This window comes from Microtus oregoni, unplaced genomic scaffold (genome assembly GCF_018167655.1).
Source record: "Microtus oregoni isolate MIOR12 unplaced genomic scaffold, Mior012 000047F_ref0000412, whole genome shotgun sequence".
Classification (NCBI taxonomy): domain Eukaryota; kingdom Metazoa; phylum Chordata; class Mammalia; order Rodentia; family Cricetidae; genus Microtus; species Microtus oregoni.
Window position 1 is genome coordinate 13987035 of NW_024543221.1, and position 18106 is coordinate 14005140.

The 18106-nt window shown below is 46.8% G+C and overlaps 1 protein-coding gene across 8 annotated transcripts in view; it reads right to left on the bottom strand.

Annotated features, from left to right (window-relative positions):
* The window catches only part of Prox1 (prospero homeobox 1), a 54521-nt gene that overhangs the window by 16204 nt on the left and 20211 nt on the right, over positions 1–18106 (bottom strand). For 7 of the 8 annotated variants that reach the window (XM_041635312.1, XM_041635315.1, XM_041635310.1 and 4 more), the window contains one exon: positions 12115–12309. In XM_041635312.1, the coding sequence (XP_041491246.1) occupies positions 12115–12309 (195 nt within the window). Of the gene's footprint in view, positions 1–9619; positions 9925–12114; positions 12310–18106 lie in introns of those variants that run through there. The other variant, XM_041635317.1, reaches the window with a different exon arrangement.

Consider the following 18106-nt stretch of genomic DNA (forward strand, 5'->3'; position numbering starts at 1 on the left):
GCTTCTGTGAGAGAATGCAGGATGTCCTCTACTCTGCAGTCACGGCACTGTGGTGCTAGAGCAAGGCTGTGTCTACTCATGTCCCTTTCCAGGTGAGCTTAGCAGTGCCCAGGGGAGGCGAGCATGGCCACAGCCTGAACCTGCGGCTCTCCTTCCTGCAGCCCTCTCAGAGTCCCCAGGCAGTCCCGGGATGGCAGTGCCTTCACTGCCAGGACTGGGCAAGGCAGGAAAAACCACCTTCTTTCTGAAAACTAGTTTTGCATTGATTAGTTGACCCAGTTCTGAGAAGAGCTATTTGGTGACTGCTAAGGGTCAGGAGGAAGTGATGCAATAATTGGTTACTGATGATGTAGCAATGATGAGGTTCTGTGTAATATGTGTCTGTATGTGTACATATGTTCTGTATGGGTACATGTGTTCTGTATGTGTACATATGTTCTGTATGGGTACATATGTTCTGTATGTGTACATGTGTTCTGTGTGTACATATGTGTCTGTATGTGTACATGTGCTCTGTATGCGTGCATATGTGTCTGTATGTGTACATGTGTTCTGTATGTGTACATGGGCTCTGTATGTGTGCATATGTGTTTGTATGTGTACATGTGTTCTGTGTGTTCACATATGTGTCTGTATGTGTACATGTGTTCTGTGTGTTCACATATGTGTCTGTGTGTGTACATGTTCTGTGTGTTCACATATGTCTGTGTGTTCACATATGTGTCTGTGTGTTCACATATGTGTCTGTATGTGTACATGTGTTCTGTGTGTTCACATATGTGTCTGTATGCAAGTGTGTGGAGAGGCCAGAGGTCAGCGTTGGGTGTCTTCTTCAGTTGTTCTCCACCATGTCTTAGAAAGGTTCGACAGCTTCATTCATTTACATAATTTTATTCCTTCTCATCCCCCTCCCTCTCCCTTGCCCCCCACCACACAGCCTTTTGAGACAGGGTCTTCAGACTGGTAGGGCCTCTGCCTGCTCTGCCTCCCCCATTCTGGAATACATCACTATTCAGTCTTATACCTCTCTCTCCCCAATGGTTGACCGTCTCCACCTTTGCTTCTCCCTAGCTCCCTTGGCTCCACAAACCAATAAAAGAAAGGGTTTTGCAGGGTTCACATTGTGCTAATAATCCCGTGTGGGTGCGCTGAATTCTCACAACCCTGAGTACGTTCAACTCTGGAGCTGCATCTCCACTTACAGGTAAAAAAGCTAAGCACAGACCCTTGCCAACATTTCTAAGCTGGCAAGCAGCAGAGCAGAGAGCGGGTCCGGACTTGACCGGTTGCAGAGTGCACGTCTTGAACGACTACGCTAACACTGGTCCAGGACCACTATGGCAGACATCCCCCAAGAGAATCTTCCTAAGATTTCAAGGTGATGCCTGATATAAAATGTTAGCTGCCTGTAAATAAACTTGCTACACATGACCAAATATAGAAAAGCCAACATGTCTCGCCACCTCTGTCATTGCTACGGACTCGTCCCAGACCACAGTTTTCTTTTACGAACTCTGTGAGGACACACGGGTAGCAGGGTAGACCTGCCCGCTCTTCCTCCTGTTGGACATGTCCTGTGCACACAACACCATCTACCTGACTTGCCAAGAATCTGATCATCCTTTTTGAAATTGTACGGTTTTGAATTGTATAGTGATCAGTGAGATCACGTTAACCAATGAACTACTGAGGGGTTAAGAATGTAGAGCGCGTGCCTATCAGGCCCTGGGTTTGGTCCCCAACATAAGAAAATAAAAAAAGGTACTGAGATACATTGCTTAAGAAATCCAATTTCTGAGGATACACTGGTAAAGCAGTCAACAGAGTGCCAAGGGGCACGCACAAGGGACAGTCTCTGAACCGTACCATGGATACCCACACCAGGAATTCTGCCTTGCGGTTCAGTCACCAAAGTCATCCCTGGGAATAACACTACCAGGCGGAAACACATGGTACAGGGCAGCTGAAATGATCGGAGCAGCCCACTGCCTGCATGCGGTTAGGCTTTGAAAAAGGATTACCGCTCCTTAATCTGCAGAGGTGAAGACTACGAGGGAACAGTGCTCAAAGTCTATGAAATCAGAAAGAAATAGAGAAAATGGCTCTGACCCTATCTGCAAATCCCCGAATTCTATCCCTCTACAGCTTCAAGGGAGCCACTTTCAGAGCCAGCCACACAGCGGACTATTTTCTCAGCAGGGAATAAATTTAGAGAATTATTATTTTGAGAAGTGGTATAGTCTAAGAGGGAGGTTAAGTTTTAAAACGTTTTAACAAGCCCTCAGGTGACAAAACCAAAGGATCCAGTCCTGGGAGGTCCATCTGAAAAGTACGAATGACGTATCTAGTCTCTCCTGAGGTGCTCCTGCCCAGGGCTGACATGGGGCTGGGTGGTCCAGCGATCCTCCAGCCTCCTCTCTCTCCACCTTGTCAGCTGGACGGTTCATAAATATTCAGAACAGGGCCCATGCATATCCTTGTGCCGAATTTTGGAATGTACTGGGACGTCTCGGGAAACCAGTACAGCACAACCACGCATTCTTTGCGGGGAGTTCTCCTCAGTCCTTACCACAGTCTTTGTCCTAAGATTCTGAATTAGAATTCAGGGGAATGGTTTGACCATGAGCGCAGGAAAAATGGGACGCCTTTAACGATACCTTCAAGGAAAACTCACAGTTGCTGCTCACAGAGCAATGTTTATACCATGCTGTGCTGTTGAGGGGCTAAAAACCAGTTAAATCTCAATGGGGACGCTGCTGGTCACACAAGAACACAGATCAATGAATTCAAATTTAAGGGGGAATTAAACATACCAATTATATAGTCGTCATCACAGCCCAAGATTTTAAACTCTGGAATGGACTGAAGTTCCTGGAGGAGGAGCCATCCACCTTCCCAGACTGGGCTCTGCTAAGCACACAGGGGCTAACTTTCTAGAGGGAAGAGAATCAGCTCCTTCCCCCAAGAGCCAAGCATTAATCACTTCAAGCATCTAATAATAGGTGATTGTTTGGGGGTTGGGAAGCTGGTTGCAGAAGTAAAGGTAGTGGATTATGGTGGGGGGCGGGGGTGGGGGCAAAGACTCCAAGTCCATTTAGAGAAAGGAAACTTTTAACAATATAGCCAGCTTTTGGATCACTGGTAGGATGAGGCACTAAACAGAAGGGGGCACAGGGGGCATGGAAAGGGGTGTGGGGGGCTGAGAAGAGAGAGGCTTCCTGGAACAAGAGATAGCTAACAACTCATGCTAACCTTGCCTGCCACACAAACTGGAAGGGATCCCTTCGTATCCCTTCAAATTGCAAGTCTGAAAAAACTCCCATACGTTCATGTGGGGAGCACCAAAGCAGCAGAGGTGGGGAGGGCTGGGGTGGGTACGGGGTAAAGTGTCACCTTGCTTCTCCTTGTGGACTTGGGAGTGATCTGGGCAAGAAAACTGGGCCATCTGGAGTTCAGAAGTCGAGGGAGATTCGGGAAGAACCAGGAAGATGAACACACGTTCATCAGCCACACAAAAGAACGGAGCAGAAAGAAGCCTGGATTTGGGCACTCGCGTCTGGCAAGGAGGCCGGCAGCAGGGCTAATGAAGCATTTGCAGTGTGGGACCTGTGCCAGTGCAACAAAGATGTGCTGGGGCTCTGCAGATGTGCCAGGGCCCCCAGAGCAAAATAATGACATAATCACCAACAGTGTCACAGACCAGACTGTACACAAGGTGACAGGGGAGGGAGGCCTGGAATACACACACGCACACACACAGAGGACTTTCCACGGCCGGCCGGCCGCAGTGGCTGTGGCCCTGAGGGCTGGGCTGCGGCCCGCCCTGTCTCAAGTTCCCAGGTGGAGTTGGTGTCCCTCTCTGCCCGGGTTCTCACCCAATTCCAGTGAGTGCCAATGAGGCAGGGGAGATCTGAACCACTTCGGGGAGTAAATGGCAGAAGCTGAATGAAGGGAGACAGGCAGAGGGAGATGGAACTCCAGAGAACTGAGGGAGTGAACCTCTAATATCTGCAACTTCTGCTGTGTGTGGCTCTGGTCACAACCTAAGGCACAGGGGAAAGGAAAATACGCAAGGAATAGTCTGGGGCAATCTGTGAGCGGGCAGACCACAAACTAACCACCAGCATAAAAAAAGGGGTAACCTCAAACTGGGGGTAAAAGCAATGACTAAGCACGGGATGGAAGGCAGACGGGCCCTGTTCATGTTTTAAACAAGATCTCCCAGCAGGCCCTGTCACCTGCCCCGGTGGCTCTTGCTCTCAGTAAGGTGGGTGTGTTGGTACAGCTGTCTGGCTTTTAAGTGACTTTTGTCAGTCTGAAAGTGAAAGTCTGTTTGAGAGGTTGAAAGAACAATAGCTTGGAGCCCGGAAGAAGAACTCCAAGCACAAAGGCCTCCTACACCAGTGTCCCTTTTCATAGCGACTCATGAAATATTCATGAGGAGAACTTGAATTTTTTATGACCCCTTTTTGGTTTGACTATATTACTTGTGTCAACGCCCACATTCAGGTTCTCCTTAAATACCAAAAAGGTCTGCTGTGGCAGTGTTTCCAAAGAGTCCCAGGGACAGAGTTGGCGGCGGCGGCCATCCGGCAGGCCTGTCCGTCCAAACAGAATCACTAGGAGGGACACAGATTCTTTTCAATATGGTTCCCGTCAGCCTTGAAGCTGCCATCCTCTCTACACTGTCGATATTTTAAACCTTACTAATTTGCTAGCTCAACTCTTCGGAAGAACGGTTATATTTGTTTTTCTTGGCTTCACCCTACTTAACAGAAAAAAACCCAGCCTAATGATCAGCCATAGAGCTCTTCTTTCTTCCCAGAAGCGCTTCCACCTTCCATCGTTACTTTGTATCTCGGCCAAAAGTGGGAGGGGGCTGGGGAACAGATTGTATTTGTTTTTTGTCACGTCACCAAACAGCCCTGGAGATTGGCTTAAGGCAATCTTGGAGGGTGAAGCCCGATTTTAAAACTAGAATAATCTACTTTCAAGAGTTAAACTCCGATGCTTTACCCAAAAAGGCTGTTTGCGAAATAGTGCTGCCAACTCAGACGGGTGGTTTGAAGAGACACGAGCAGATGACGGTTAGACATTCTGCCCTGTGACTGACAAGGAAGCCAGTTGTGAAAGCTAAATACTACCCTGTCGGGGACAATGAGAAGATTGGATTTGAAACTGTCATCCAGGTGAAAGGGGAGGGGCAAGTCCCAGCAAGCTCTGGGTTTGCTATGGGAATCTGTTTAATCCAGGCCACATACTCAGGCTGGCTTTCAATGTGGTGTCAGAACTTCTCCAGACATTCAATCCAGGATAGATGGAACACAATAGCTACATCGCACCAAAAGAGGCAGCTACCACCAGCGGCTCTCAGGAGGGAACTTGTGCTCTCCGTCCTACTGATAACCCTTTGTGGGATGAAGGAAGAAGTGAGGCTAAGAGGACGGCACGCAGACAATACACCCCTCCACACTGTCCTCAGACTTTGCTCATCATCCAGGGATAATTAATTATGAAGGCCTGAGGGTATGCCGGAGCAAGAGAAAGCCCACCACTGCCTCAGCACCCCAGCCGCCACCTCTGTGCTTGCTAAATGCTTTGCCTATTGGGGTACAGCCGCCAGGGAGCCAACAGATCACAGGGAGGGGTGAGCGGGAGAAAAGCAAAAGATTTTTTTTTGTATGTGCGTCCACCCTTGTATAATTCCATTCTCACTGTGAACTCATCCATACACAAAACACAAGGACAATTTTTTTTTTTTTTTTTTTAGAGAAAGAGCCACAGGGTAGGTTACAGTCAGAAATGGGCTCTCGGTGGTGTGTTAAAAAGATGGTCTTTTCACCAAATCATTCACAGAGGCAAAACAGACAAACACAAAGAGTTGAGAGTTTTTCTCCTACATTAAATGGAGTAACTGATAAGGTCAGACATGTGATACCTAAAGACACGGATCCACGAACTCTTGAAGTCAAAGGGCCTCTGTGCGCCGAGGCTCAATCTTTCAAAGGAAACAGATCACAGAACTCCACTGAACCCCCTTTAAACTTTATGAAGCAGGAGGGGAAAAAGCTCTAAGTAGGGAAGCTAGACAGAAGAGCCTTGAACTATTTTCTGAAGGAGAGATGAGGCCTCCCTAGGCCGCCACAAAACACCTTTTTTTTTTTTCTAAAGGCTCCTCTGAACTTTGATATGTGCCAAGACACTGCTATTGAAAGCTGTATAATTACGTGCTATAGCCACTGTAGAAAATTCTTTGTTCCCCCCAACAAAGGACAATGAGCACAGTGCAGCGACATTACACACTATCTTTTTCTTTAAGAATGTTCGCTCGGAGAGGTCATGGGACGCTATCACTAATAAAGCTGTTGAGTAAGGGGGTTTTCAAGTTGTCCTCTTACTGTGCTTGAATGTAGCCCAGTGACAAAAAGAGACATGGGGGGCTTAAAAAATGCAATATTGCCAAACAGACCATAAATCAATGGACCCCTTGCTTCATTATACTGATGAACACTTTGAATCTCAGAAACAGCAAAGAAACGGAGCCTTGCACTGGGTGAGGGTGTGCCCTTCAGCCCTACTTCCAGCCTGCTGCTCTCCCTCCCTCCCCTCCCCTCTCCTATTTTGAGTGATCATTCTGTGGGTACCTTCCCAGTCAGCCATGTGTGTACGTGTATTTAGGGATCATTTATTCAGTCTCTTAAAAGATCAATTTGGCTTGTCACCAGTGAGACTGGCACAGGAAGGAACAGAAAGTGTTTCTCCTCCTCCTTGCCACCCACTAAGAGTGTGTTGTGTAGAAAGCTTGTTCAAATGGCTTGGTGGCTTTGAGGCCAAAAGATAGCAATAGCGGTAAAGGGTTTTCAGTCATGCGCCAGTTAGCCAAGCCATCGCTCACATTTAAGTATCTATTTGGAGCAGAGGGAAGGGCTTCCAAATTCCACCTGTCTTCCTGCTTCTTTATAGAAAGGCTTCCAAACTTGCTCATTCTGCTTGGGCTGGCTGGAAGCGGGAACAGGCTGGGTAAGGAAAAGTTCAGTACATGCTGAGGGGAACGGTGGTGGAAGGGTCTCTTGGGGGGAGACACGCTTTCATTTTCAATGTCCAAGAAGAAAGGGAGAAATTACATAAAGAATTACATAGACGTACCCCTCTTGCCTGTCATGTGTCGTTAGAGAAATGTCAGCCCCACAGGCTCTGTGATGGTTATACTCAGTGACATGCTATGCCTATCGCTACCGTAGGAAGTGGCATTTACCAGCCCACTAATGAATGAATCAAGTTCCCGGGTCTATTTATTTCTAAGCCTTCCAGCCTCCATCCTGAGCCCTTAGCAAGGGGCAAAGGAGATTAGTCAGTTTCATTGGGAACTTGGACTCTGCCGACGGGCTGATTAGCCACTTGAGGGGCCTGCGAGGAGCCTTACTTTCCACAGTACAAGTACCTCATGATAGCCACTGAGAAAGTGGGCCCCATGTGCCGGGTGACAGTTATCTCATCTTTGTCTCAGTTCATACTCATGTCACCCCAAGTCCCCAGCCTCTTCATCCTGTCCTCTGAGTTGCACCAAGGCAGCATCCACACCTTGGCTCTCTGGGCTCCACAAACAGCGGGAATAACCTCTGAGTCATACGGGTTAGGTACCGAGCGTGGATTCTTCACAAACTGGTAAACTGGCTTTGGGAACTAACGGGCATCATTGCCTTCCTCCTCCCACAGTGGAGGGGGAAACAAAAAAGCAATAAGATCTGACTTCATTGGCCCCTGAAGTCAGAAGTGTAGCTATGATTTAACAACTGGAAAGCAATGCCAAACCTCCCTTCCCTGCCCATAAAAAAAAAAAATCTTTTGGAACCCCTTCAAAGTGAAGTGAGAATAAAACAGAGCTATACACCATCACACCTGGAAAGATGGATTTCTTGCTGCCAATCGCATTACACGGGAGAGGCAGGGGTGGAAGATGCAGCTGAGATAGCACACCTTCTCCCTGCACGTCTGTAACTCCGTCTAGAAACGACACACCCCAGGCTGTGGAGTCGACTCCCCTCCCTTTGGTACAAACCAAAAGTGGCACTGCTTTCTCCCTTCAGTTCTTCTCCCGCGTTCCCCTGGGCTGTCTCAAACTCTCAACACCCTGAGTTTGGATGCCGTGCCAAGAGTCCTGGCTATTGTGAAAGCTGATAGAGTAAGCTCTCGGTCACTTAGAAGGCCAGGGAGGACAGATCTCTGCAGGCCACTCCCTCCTGCCCGGTGACAAACCGTCCTCAACTGCTTCCTGGTAGGCCAGGAATGGGCAGCCTCTCCTCTGCAGAGCCACCAGAGTCAGAGACTGAAGGAGGCTGGTGCTAAACAAGGGCAGAGGACACAGGCTGGAGGGTGGCACCCAGGGCCTCCCAGAAACCAGCAGCAGGAGACAGAAAAGAAGGAAGAAAACGTCCTAGTACTGAAGGGGAAAGTCAGAGGGAATCCCTGCTCCCTGTCCACTGCATGGGCCCCGCCCACTTGGAATAACCTAGAAACCATTCAAGCCTTGCCTTCATTGTGCTGTTTCTATCCTCGTCACTGCTAGTGCCCCCAGCAGGAAGTTAAAGCCATGAATCCCCACAAAGGAATATCAGTAAACAGTCAACAGGTGCTAGCTATTTTATTATTGTTATATACAATTGGTGAGAAAGTGTGCGCGTTTGTGTGTGTGTATGTGCACGCACGCACGTGCATGTATATGTTTGCTTGTGTGGGGACATGTACATAGTGCATGTGGCAGTCCGAGATTGGCATCTCACGTCTTGCTCTGTCACTCCCCATCTTATTTTTAAGACAAGGTCTCTCACTGAACCTGGAGCTCATGGCCCCTGAGTTCCAGAGATCTGCCCTCCCACTCCCCCTTCCCCCAGCTTTGACACGGGAGCTGGGGATTAGAACTCAGGTCCTTGTGCTTGTCTGGCAAACATTTTACCAACTGAGCCATCTTCCCAGGCTTAAGAGAATTTTAATATGTAATCTATAAGATGTTGGATGGTTTGAGCAGCTAATAGGGAGATAGCTAATAGGAACTTTGTACTGACTGGATCCCTGAGCATCATAGAGATGTAACCCCTGTCTCTACTACGCTTCATCTCTGTTTAATGTTCTGGAGACAGAGACTACGTTCCCACCTTCCCCTCTAGCTTATGCTGAAGCTCCTGGTCTATTTTAGTTGATGTTAAGAAGAGAAACTTCAATGCAAGGGTGAAGCTGTGCACATTATCATCCCAGGCATTCGGCAAGAGGTGCCGGGGCTACTTTTGGCTCGCAGCCACAGCCCACACTGGCAAAGCTGCAGAGATAAGAACAGTGGCTTTTTAAGCATCTCACTTAAGCAGTGACCTCCATGCTCAAAGGCACGGAGAAGGAGGGACCCCTTATCTGAAGCCTTGTAAGTCAATGTGCCAGACTCAGAGGCTGAGTTAAAATCTATTTAGTGGTGGTGGTGGTGGTGGTGTGTGTGTGTGTGTGTGTGTGTGTAACAACGTTAGAGTACAAGCTGCTGAGTCTTGCTTTCCACATTTCTGGAGAGAGCCCATGTTTTGTTTCTTGTTGGCTTTTTTTTTTTTTGTTTGTTTGTTTGGTTTTGGGGTTTTTTTTTTTTTGGTTTTGTTTATAAGTGAAGGAGGAACCAGCCTCAGAATAGTCCAATAACTTGCCCAAAGTCACATGAGAAGTGACAGGATTCCTGCCTAGGCCCCACTCTACCCACAGTGGAGCAGTCTTAAAATAGACTATGCAGATAAAGGCGAGGTGGCCTGGCTGGAAGTGGATTTGATTCCCAGAGAGAGAGCTATCAGATGGTAATCATATGAAGGAGGCTTTGGATGATGCTAAACGGAGCAGCTTGCTGGGTACCTCTTGATGCCAGTGTCTCCTGCTTGTGCCGTTCTGCTGCCTGTGCTGGGGATAGGGGATTAAATTTCAGCAGGTAGGTTTAAGTGCCCTGAAGATCCCAGTGTGCATTTAAAGGGCCTGTCCCTTCTGGCCCGAGATCAGAAATTGCCTAATGAACACTGGGTAGTCTTTTTATGGAGACCGAGGCACCTGCCCAGCGTGTATTTGTTAAAAAATAATGTGATTAGTTCACTGGTGGGCAGCAGTAGCTCCTGGGGTAGAGTCTTGGAAGAGAAGAAACAAGAAGCTAAATTCTTGAAAAAACAAAAAAACAAAACAAAACAAAAAGAAACTAAATTCTTACACAATATTTCTTCAAATATCTAGCCACTTGCAATGACTTCAGCTTTGGAATGCAACATTGTTGCTGTTGTTTTTCATGACAGGGTTTCTCTGTGTAACCGCTCTGGCTGTTTTGGGACTTGCTTTAGACCAGGCTGGCCACCAACTCCCATGTCCACCTGCCTCTGCCTCTCCAGTGCTGGGATTACAGGCGTGTGCCAACAAACCCAGCCTGGAAGGCAACATTTGCTTATAATTTATCCACACCATCAACCAATGTGGTGACAGTAGAGACTTTGAAAACAGAAGGGGGCTAGGTGGCTCAGAGGATAAGGTAGTGAGTGACCTTGCAGTCAAGCTTGGCTGCCTGAGTTCCTTCTCTGGGATTCACGAGATGAAAAGAGAAGAAACCACTGACTCCTGCAAGTTGCCCTCTGGCCTCGCCACTCTCTAGACCTCTCTCTCACACACAGTAAATAAACAAATAAAAGGATAGTGGATTTGAATTCCAAGAACTCCTATTTTTAACACATTTAGCAGAAGAAAATCTTTCAAACCGTTCAAATTTTCAAGGAAAAATTTTGACTTCCCCTTTGTGAAACTTGCATGCCCATTCTTTACAAGCTCAGAACTGATCTGCATTGCCCAGAACAACAGGGAGGAGAGCTGGAAAGGAATGAACAGGCAGTGAGAATATACTACCCGGGAGAGAGAGGGTCAGGTCTCTCTACAGACAAAGCCAGACCATCGGGGTTCCTCTTTCCCTTGACATAAAGATGTTTCTGGGTATCCCTGGGTACTTATTTATAGAAGAAGAATACTAGCATAAGGTCCCTCAGATTCCTGCCTCGCAGTGGCACGGGATCTAGCCAGGAAGGTTTAAGGAATGATCAGCGTAGTCAAGGCACAGCTGGTATGGTCTACCCTCTCCCAGGGGCTGTCTATAGAAGTCCCCCCACCCCCACCTCCAGCTATTGTTGCCTTTTGAGCATTGGGAGCTTGCTCTTGTGGTCTCATGCAGTCATCATGTCGATGACAACTGTGCCAAGGCTCCGCATCAGCCCGTAAAGAAGCACCTGACTCGCAGCCCACACACCTTTCATTGTTGCACGGATATGGCTTCCTGGAAATTGTCTGTATCGCTGTGCACACATCTAGAATGGTCCCATATGTAAGAGGAACGCACAAGCTACTCATCCCTCCCCAAAGCAAACATAAATAAACATCAAAGTCAGGCTGGCGAGATCTCTCAGTGGGTCAACGTTCTTGCCACAATGCCTGAAGACTCCAGTTCAGTTCCTGGGATCCACATGGCGGAGGGAGAGAACTGGCTCCCACAGTTGTCCTCTGAACTTGGTGGGCACTCTATGGATCAAGCACAGCCCCCGCCCCCCACACAGTCAAGGCCACACACTTGTGGACACACACTAAACAAATACATAGAAATGCAACTAAAAATTTATAAGCAAAAAAAATGAATGCAATCTTTTGAAATATGCTCAGTAAATTCTCACGCCACTTCCTCCCAGGAAGGACACAGGTGAAGGTGGAAATCATGGAATCGCTTACCCACCATCTCTAGACTTCTCAAGCAGACACTTTTGCAGTTACATTGCACACAGTCTGTACCCTTCAGTTCATGTGTGTACCCCACAACATAAATGAAATCATCCTATGTTTGCCCTTTGCTTCAGACTTTTCAATTCTCTTGCCTGCGTTCTCTTCCACGTAAGCTGGATGGGGGGGGGGCGTGGAAATGGAACGGCTGTGGGGGAGACACATGATTCTCCTGGTTGTCTGGCATGCTACCACGCATGCTTAATTAAGAAACCATTGCAAAAAAAAACAGAGTCCTTCCCAAAGAGCATGAAAACAAATAACGAAAGAGGAGACGACCTGAAGGCTGGCTCCTACCTCAAAGTCATTTGCTTTGTTGTAGTGCATGTTGAGGGCTCGGTACAGCTCACAGTCTCTGGTGATGGACAGCTCTTCTGTGCTGGTGACCCCATCGTTGATGGCTTGACGCGCATACTTCTCCATCTGAATATAGTAAAACTCACGGAAATTGCTGAACCACTTGATGAGCTGGGAAGTAATGCATCTGTTGAACTGTTAAATTTAAATGTTGAAAACGGTGAGCATGCCGCTGTTCTCCTGTTAGCTGACATTGTTAATGTTTCCCTCCCCATTTTACCTGGAAAGCAAGGTGGTAAGTTCCACCAAAATGGTGGCAAGACGAACAACCATTCTCACAGAGTATTAGAAGGTACACTCATGACAGAAACCACACTCTCTACACCACTCCAAGTGGAGAAGCCATAGTCTAAGTCAGATTTTCCATGGATGGATTATCTCTTATTTACAGAAAACCCCACTGTTCTACCTTCAGTAGAGGGCATGCATCTGCTTATTGCATGGAGACCCATTGGAGCCAGGGTCCTAGGCAGAGTTGGTACTTCCAAGCTCCAGTATGACGTCAGCAGCAGTAGGACATGGTCTGTGTGTCTGTGTGTGTGTGTGTGTGTGTGTGTGTGTGAGAGAGAGAGAGAGAGAGAGAGAGAGAGAGAGAGAGAATGGGTGTGTGTAGGACTGTCTGTGAATGTGTGAGACTGTGTGTGACAGTGTGTGTGTGTGTGTGTGTGTGTGTGTGTGTGTGTGTAGACTGAAGACAGGCCCCATGCATGCTAGACACATGCTCTACCCCTGAACTATATCCCTAGCCCTGTGTATATTTTAAATAAGAATTTCTATCACTACATGGCAATCGTATTCAATGAGGGAAACCTGCTTTTCTCGAAAATGGTAAGACTCATTTGTGCATAGGTTTTGGTGCTGGGTGACCCCACGCCCATGTCTCTGTAATCCATGCATTTTACAGTTCGGCTACCGTATTTACTTCCAGTGTGGTCTGGGGAAACCTTGATACCTGTCCCTGTGTTCTCTGCAACCAGGACTTGCAAGGCCCATGGCCCCTTCCCTTGACTGCCGTGTTGTCTGGGAGGCGTGGTTAAGACACAGTTCACAGATGGCAGAGACAGGACCTTTATTACGTTTCTTTTTAAATGCCACGTTACTATAGCATGATTGGGCTTTAAAAGTTTGTTTACCCAGGTTTCCCAACAACCTTTGAAATGAAGATGTCTTCCTGGACGGGCAAATGGTCCCATCCTTATTGACTGCTTTCCTCACGAAAAGGACAGGTGTGTCCTAACTTGCCAAGTCAGAACCAATAAATCCATCGCTTTCTATGGGGCAGGCTGACAGACACCCCTCCCTTTTGCCATCAGGTCCATTCCCTTCCCTGGGCCCCCAGAAAAGGGTGTCCATCCATCAAATATCAACAAGGAACACTTATCAAATCCTGGCCCTGAGAATCTCCAGGCTGCAAGAAGCTGACAGCTAAAGTGTGTGGGGGGCTGTAATTACTGCAGAAAGTTGTTTCTCTACCAGCACAGATAACAAGCGAATGAAAATTTATGGCAGAGAATAGAAGTCACAAGGAAACAGAAGCAGAGGACTGGTGTTCCTCCCAAAAGGCCATCTTGCATCCTAATTGCCGTGGAGTTGCAAGGGCCCTTACAGATAATTGAACAGAAAATGATTAAGTCATCAGCAAACCGCTTCTGCTTGCAAGAGTTCAAACATGTACTTAACCTGTCCAAGAATTATATTTTCCCTCTGTGCGCCTGCTCTGTCTCCATTCAGCCTCGCGGGGAACCCGATTAGAAAGACAACTGAAGGACCCCCGTTATCTGATCTTCTGGTGGCCGATTTCAATAGAACTTAAACCCATTACGATTTGCTGAACTTGGACTTCTTTCCATTTTATCTGAGCAGTAAAATACACTGTCCAAATTTCCAGACACTGAGATAAGGCCTACAGGCCCCCGTGACGGCTAACTGTTCCTTTTTAATTCTTTTAGAACAAGAAACAAAACATTACAAAATGATAGCAGGCTGGGCACTGGGGAATGAAAATTGCTTTGACATGGAGATTAGGCCTCTGTATTGTTACAAGACATTGTCTCATATGGACAAGAGTACTGTAGAAGGAAAAAAATAGAGGGGCATTTTTTTTTTCTAGAATGGTCATGAATGACCTAATGGAGGGGGACAAAAAAGTAAGTGCGCTTGCCATTATGAACGAACGGGGCATAAAGGGAGATTTAAAGCGTATTGTTGGAGGCTGGAAATACCAGAGAGAGAGAATGGGCAGAAACAACAGACTCCAAACCCGAGATAGGCAAAAAGAGCAGTGTCCACAGCTCCGAGAGCGGAGCTTTCACCGCCACCAACGGGAAACGAAATGTGTTCTGTTTTCCGTTCCTGGCTAAGAGCAAAACGCAAGCGGCTTGTTCTTCACGTGGAAGGAGGAAAAGAATTCAACTTTAAAAGAGTTAATTCCGTGTGCTCTGTGTAGCGCTTTACGAGCAAAGGATCAATTGTTCTATAAAGGCAAGCTCTGTAGTGTGCTAATGTGTTACTGCAAAAACTAATCGCTTCAATAAAGAGGCTGTGTTTCCAGAGTGTGCGAGCCTCCGTGACTTTGATTAATACTTCCCACGGGACATCTCAGCCTCAATATGGGCTGGAGAAACTTCCTAAATATTCAATGAGCATGGTCAAAAGATGTATAAAACAAATCAACCTGACACCTTAATCCGGCTAGGCAGCAGTTGACTCAAGGGGTGGAGGGAACGAGATACATCATTTAACACGGCAGGCTTGAAAGGCTGTGAACGCCTGCTCCTCAAAGCTGAGATGACACCGAATCTGTTGTGCTTAGTGGTCTAGGAGTTATTGGTGTGTATGTTAAAATCACCCAGTGGTGAACGGGAAGCCAGGGAGGCCCTTCCATCCTGGCATCTCTTGTACAATTCACAAACATGTTCTCAATGGACCTGAAAGCAGGATGAACAGAGAGCTGTTTGCTAAGTGTCCGTGGAGGGAGTGGAGTCTCTGAGAGAACACAGAACTCTCGGTTCTCACTGGAGTAGCTAAGCTAAGGGGGCCCAGGACTTGTCTCTTGTGTCCACCATCCCGGCACAGCATCTCTGAGGGCCTGTGACCTCTTCTAACTCTTCTCCTGGGTGATGGTGGGAGCCACTTGGGGATGGCCAGCAGTGGTCCAGGCCTGGAGGGAGACATGCAGTCATGTGCCTCACTTGGTCTCAGCTCGCGTTCAGAAGAAGGATAAGCTCCATCCAACACCTGTTCTCCAGCCATGGCTATGGCAGACATCTAGCTAGCATCTAACTCAAGAAATTAAATAGTTTCTGCATATACTGTTTCTACCGGTTGTTTTTTATTGCAAAACGAATGCATAGTCACTATTTGAAGTGGAAAAGACTCAACGATTTGAAAGAGTATATCTTATTAGGGTTAGGATTTTTTTTTTAAAGATGAACGTGCCAAACCAAGTGCTGTATGTCTTTTTCAAGAAATATAACCAGGTGGCATTTCTGATGAAATTCTAGGATCCCTTTCTCAATTTCTAGAGGTCTCCGAATTCTAAAATGGTTTCTTGAATCTTAACTGCAATAACACTTTCCCTGTGCATCCATACATAGCACAGTATCTATTTCTTTTAGCCTTAAAAATAAACAGATAATGACTTTTGTAGATATATGTGATCAGCATAATAGACACATGCTTGTACAGGAACAGGGAATCGACAAGACGTGGGTTCACCCGAACTTTAGGGAGCTTGGGCTGCTCTGCACTGTCTTCTCAAAGGTCTGAAGTGCTTCGTTTCAATTGGCTCCTGCGCACGTCACGAAAGCATCCCTCTCGTTAGCTCAGGGAATACAAATTCATTTATTACTAGCCAAATGGAAAGATGTAATTAGGAAACTTAAAAATGTATAATTCATTCCAAAAATGAAGGAGAAATGACCTTGCGTGGCTTTCTGCTGTGGGTCGCACATGGTACTGTTGTCTTTCATTACAGAGGATCATTATTGTTCAACTAAACTCATACAGACTTTAGCCACTACCCCTCCTAGTGGGGTTAAAGTATGGATCAAATCGATAATTGAATATTAGTGCATTTAAAAATAAAACATTTGCCCAGGTACTTTATCGTGGCTTGGACAGAGTAAGTGGTTCCATGTGCAGTTAGGTTTACTCGCTGGGTTCTGAGGGAACAAGAAGCTTTTTTTCCTCAGATCTATTTCAGTCCCTTGGCATTCATGCAAACACACAGAATTAGGACATTATTAATGCCCATATCTACTCCTGAGTAGTGCTGTTTGGCTCAAAATGGCTTGGGTTTTCTACCCCCACATCCCGGGAGGCTCATTTCACTACTGTGTGACCAGTGTTTAAAAAGTTCTTTGGTCAGTCTCTGGATGGAAGAAGGTGCTATAGAAAAACATATGAGACAATGCCATAACATTATAAAAATGCAACAGATTATGGCAGAGAGAGGGGTGAACCAGGAGGTAACAGGACACGCACATGGCACACACATTATAACCCTCCTCGTCTCCTTTTTAGAGCCAAAGCCAGGTTGGCCAGGTCCTAGAAGGCTTTCAGGCATCTCCACCTGACAACCAAGGACAGCTATGAATGTCGACAAGTTTACTAAAAACATTATGAAAAATTATTTTTGTGATGTGTGTGTGTTTGTTTATCATTACTGCTAAACTAAAACTCAGTTCTTGAGTAGGAGCTTTGGAAATGGCAACGTCCTGTCCCACTGTCAAAAGGTTGGGCATGCCTGTGAATGAGACTAACAATGGCCAGTCCTCCACCACTTGCTCCAACCAACAGGTCCACTATAGAGCGCCACCCACCAAATCCAGGTTCCTTCCCTGACCCCTTATGGCACCAGCCTTTTGTGTGCCTATGGTTCCCTTTCCAGCCTCAGGCTACTTTCCCCACTCTGTCCAGTTAGTTGGCGCTGGAAAAGAACACACCTCCCACTTAAGCAACACAGCAAGAGAGAAAAGGCTGAAGTTAATACATAGTTCAGAAGCAAACAGAAGGAAAACAAAACTTCTCCCATAAGGCCAAATTAAATATTAGTGATGAAACCAACATGAACTGGCCTGCCAAAATGCAGCCATAGGCTCGGCTTGGGCCTGAGATGCAGGCCAGCATGAGTGAGGGAGAGTAGGAAAACAAGCTCATCTTGGTGGCTTGTGAGACCTGGGTGGAGGAAATCAGAACCTGTATACACTGAGGTAGGCAGGGGAAGGGTTGGGGGGCACCCAACCCCCCCAAACCAATCTCAGCTAATGTAATGTTTATCAAATTCCTTGGCTAATGATACCATGAGTGCCATTCTAATCACCGAAGCCCGGTCTGTTTTTAAAAAGTTACACATGATTAACACAACTCCAGGTTGATGGAGATAATTACTTCAAACCCACACACATACAAAACACAGGCACTTGTGCATGCACACACACATGGACACACGCACACACATGCACATGCATGCACCCGGCCCCAGAGAGAACCAGGAGGTCCCAGTATTCTGCAGAATGAGGGGGGCTGCAGCTGTAGGCCGACAGCTTTCATATCCTCATTTGAATAATGTGTCCTGAATCTGTCACTTTATTCATTCCCCCTTATGCTCCGTGTACCCTACATCAACAACAAATTAAGTTGTAAATAAGAGACAATCATCACTTTTGTTTTTAAGCAGCTACTGCATAGAGAATTTCAGCGTTCGCTCCTTTCGACAGGAGGCGAGGTGCTGAGAGTTAGCGTTCAGAGGCACACATACAGAGAAATCAACAAAAACAGAAACAGTTTACTGCTGCAAAAACAGTGGATTTTTTTTCCTGGAACATCCAGACATTACCAAGAGAGATTTCATCCAGGAAACTACTAAAACACATAAAGACAGAGGCAAAGTCTCCTGGACCGCGCTGGTCACGCATGTGAATTGGGAAAC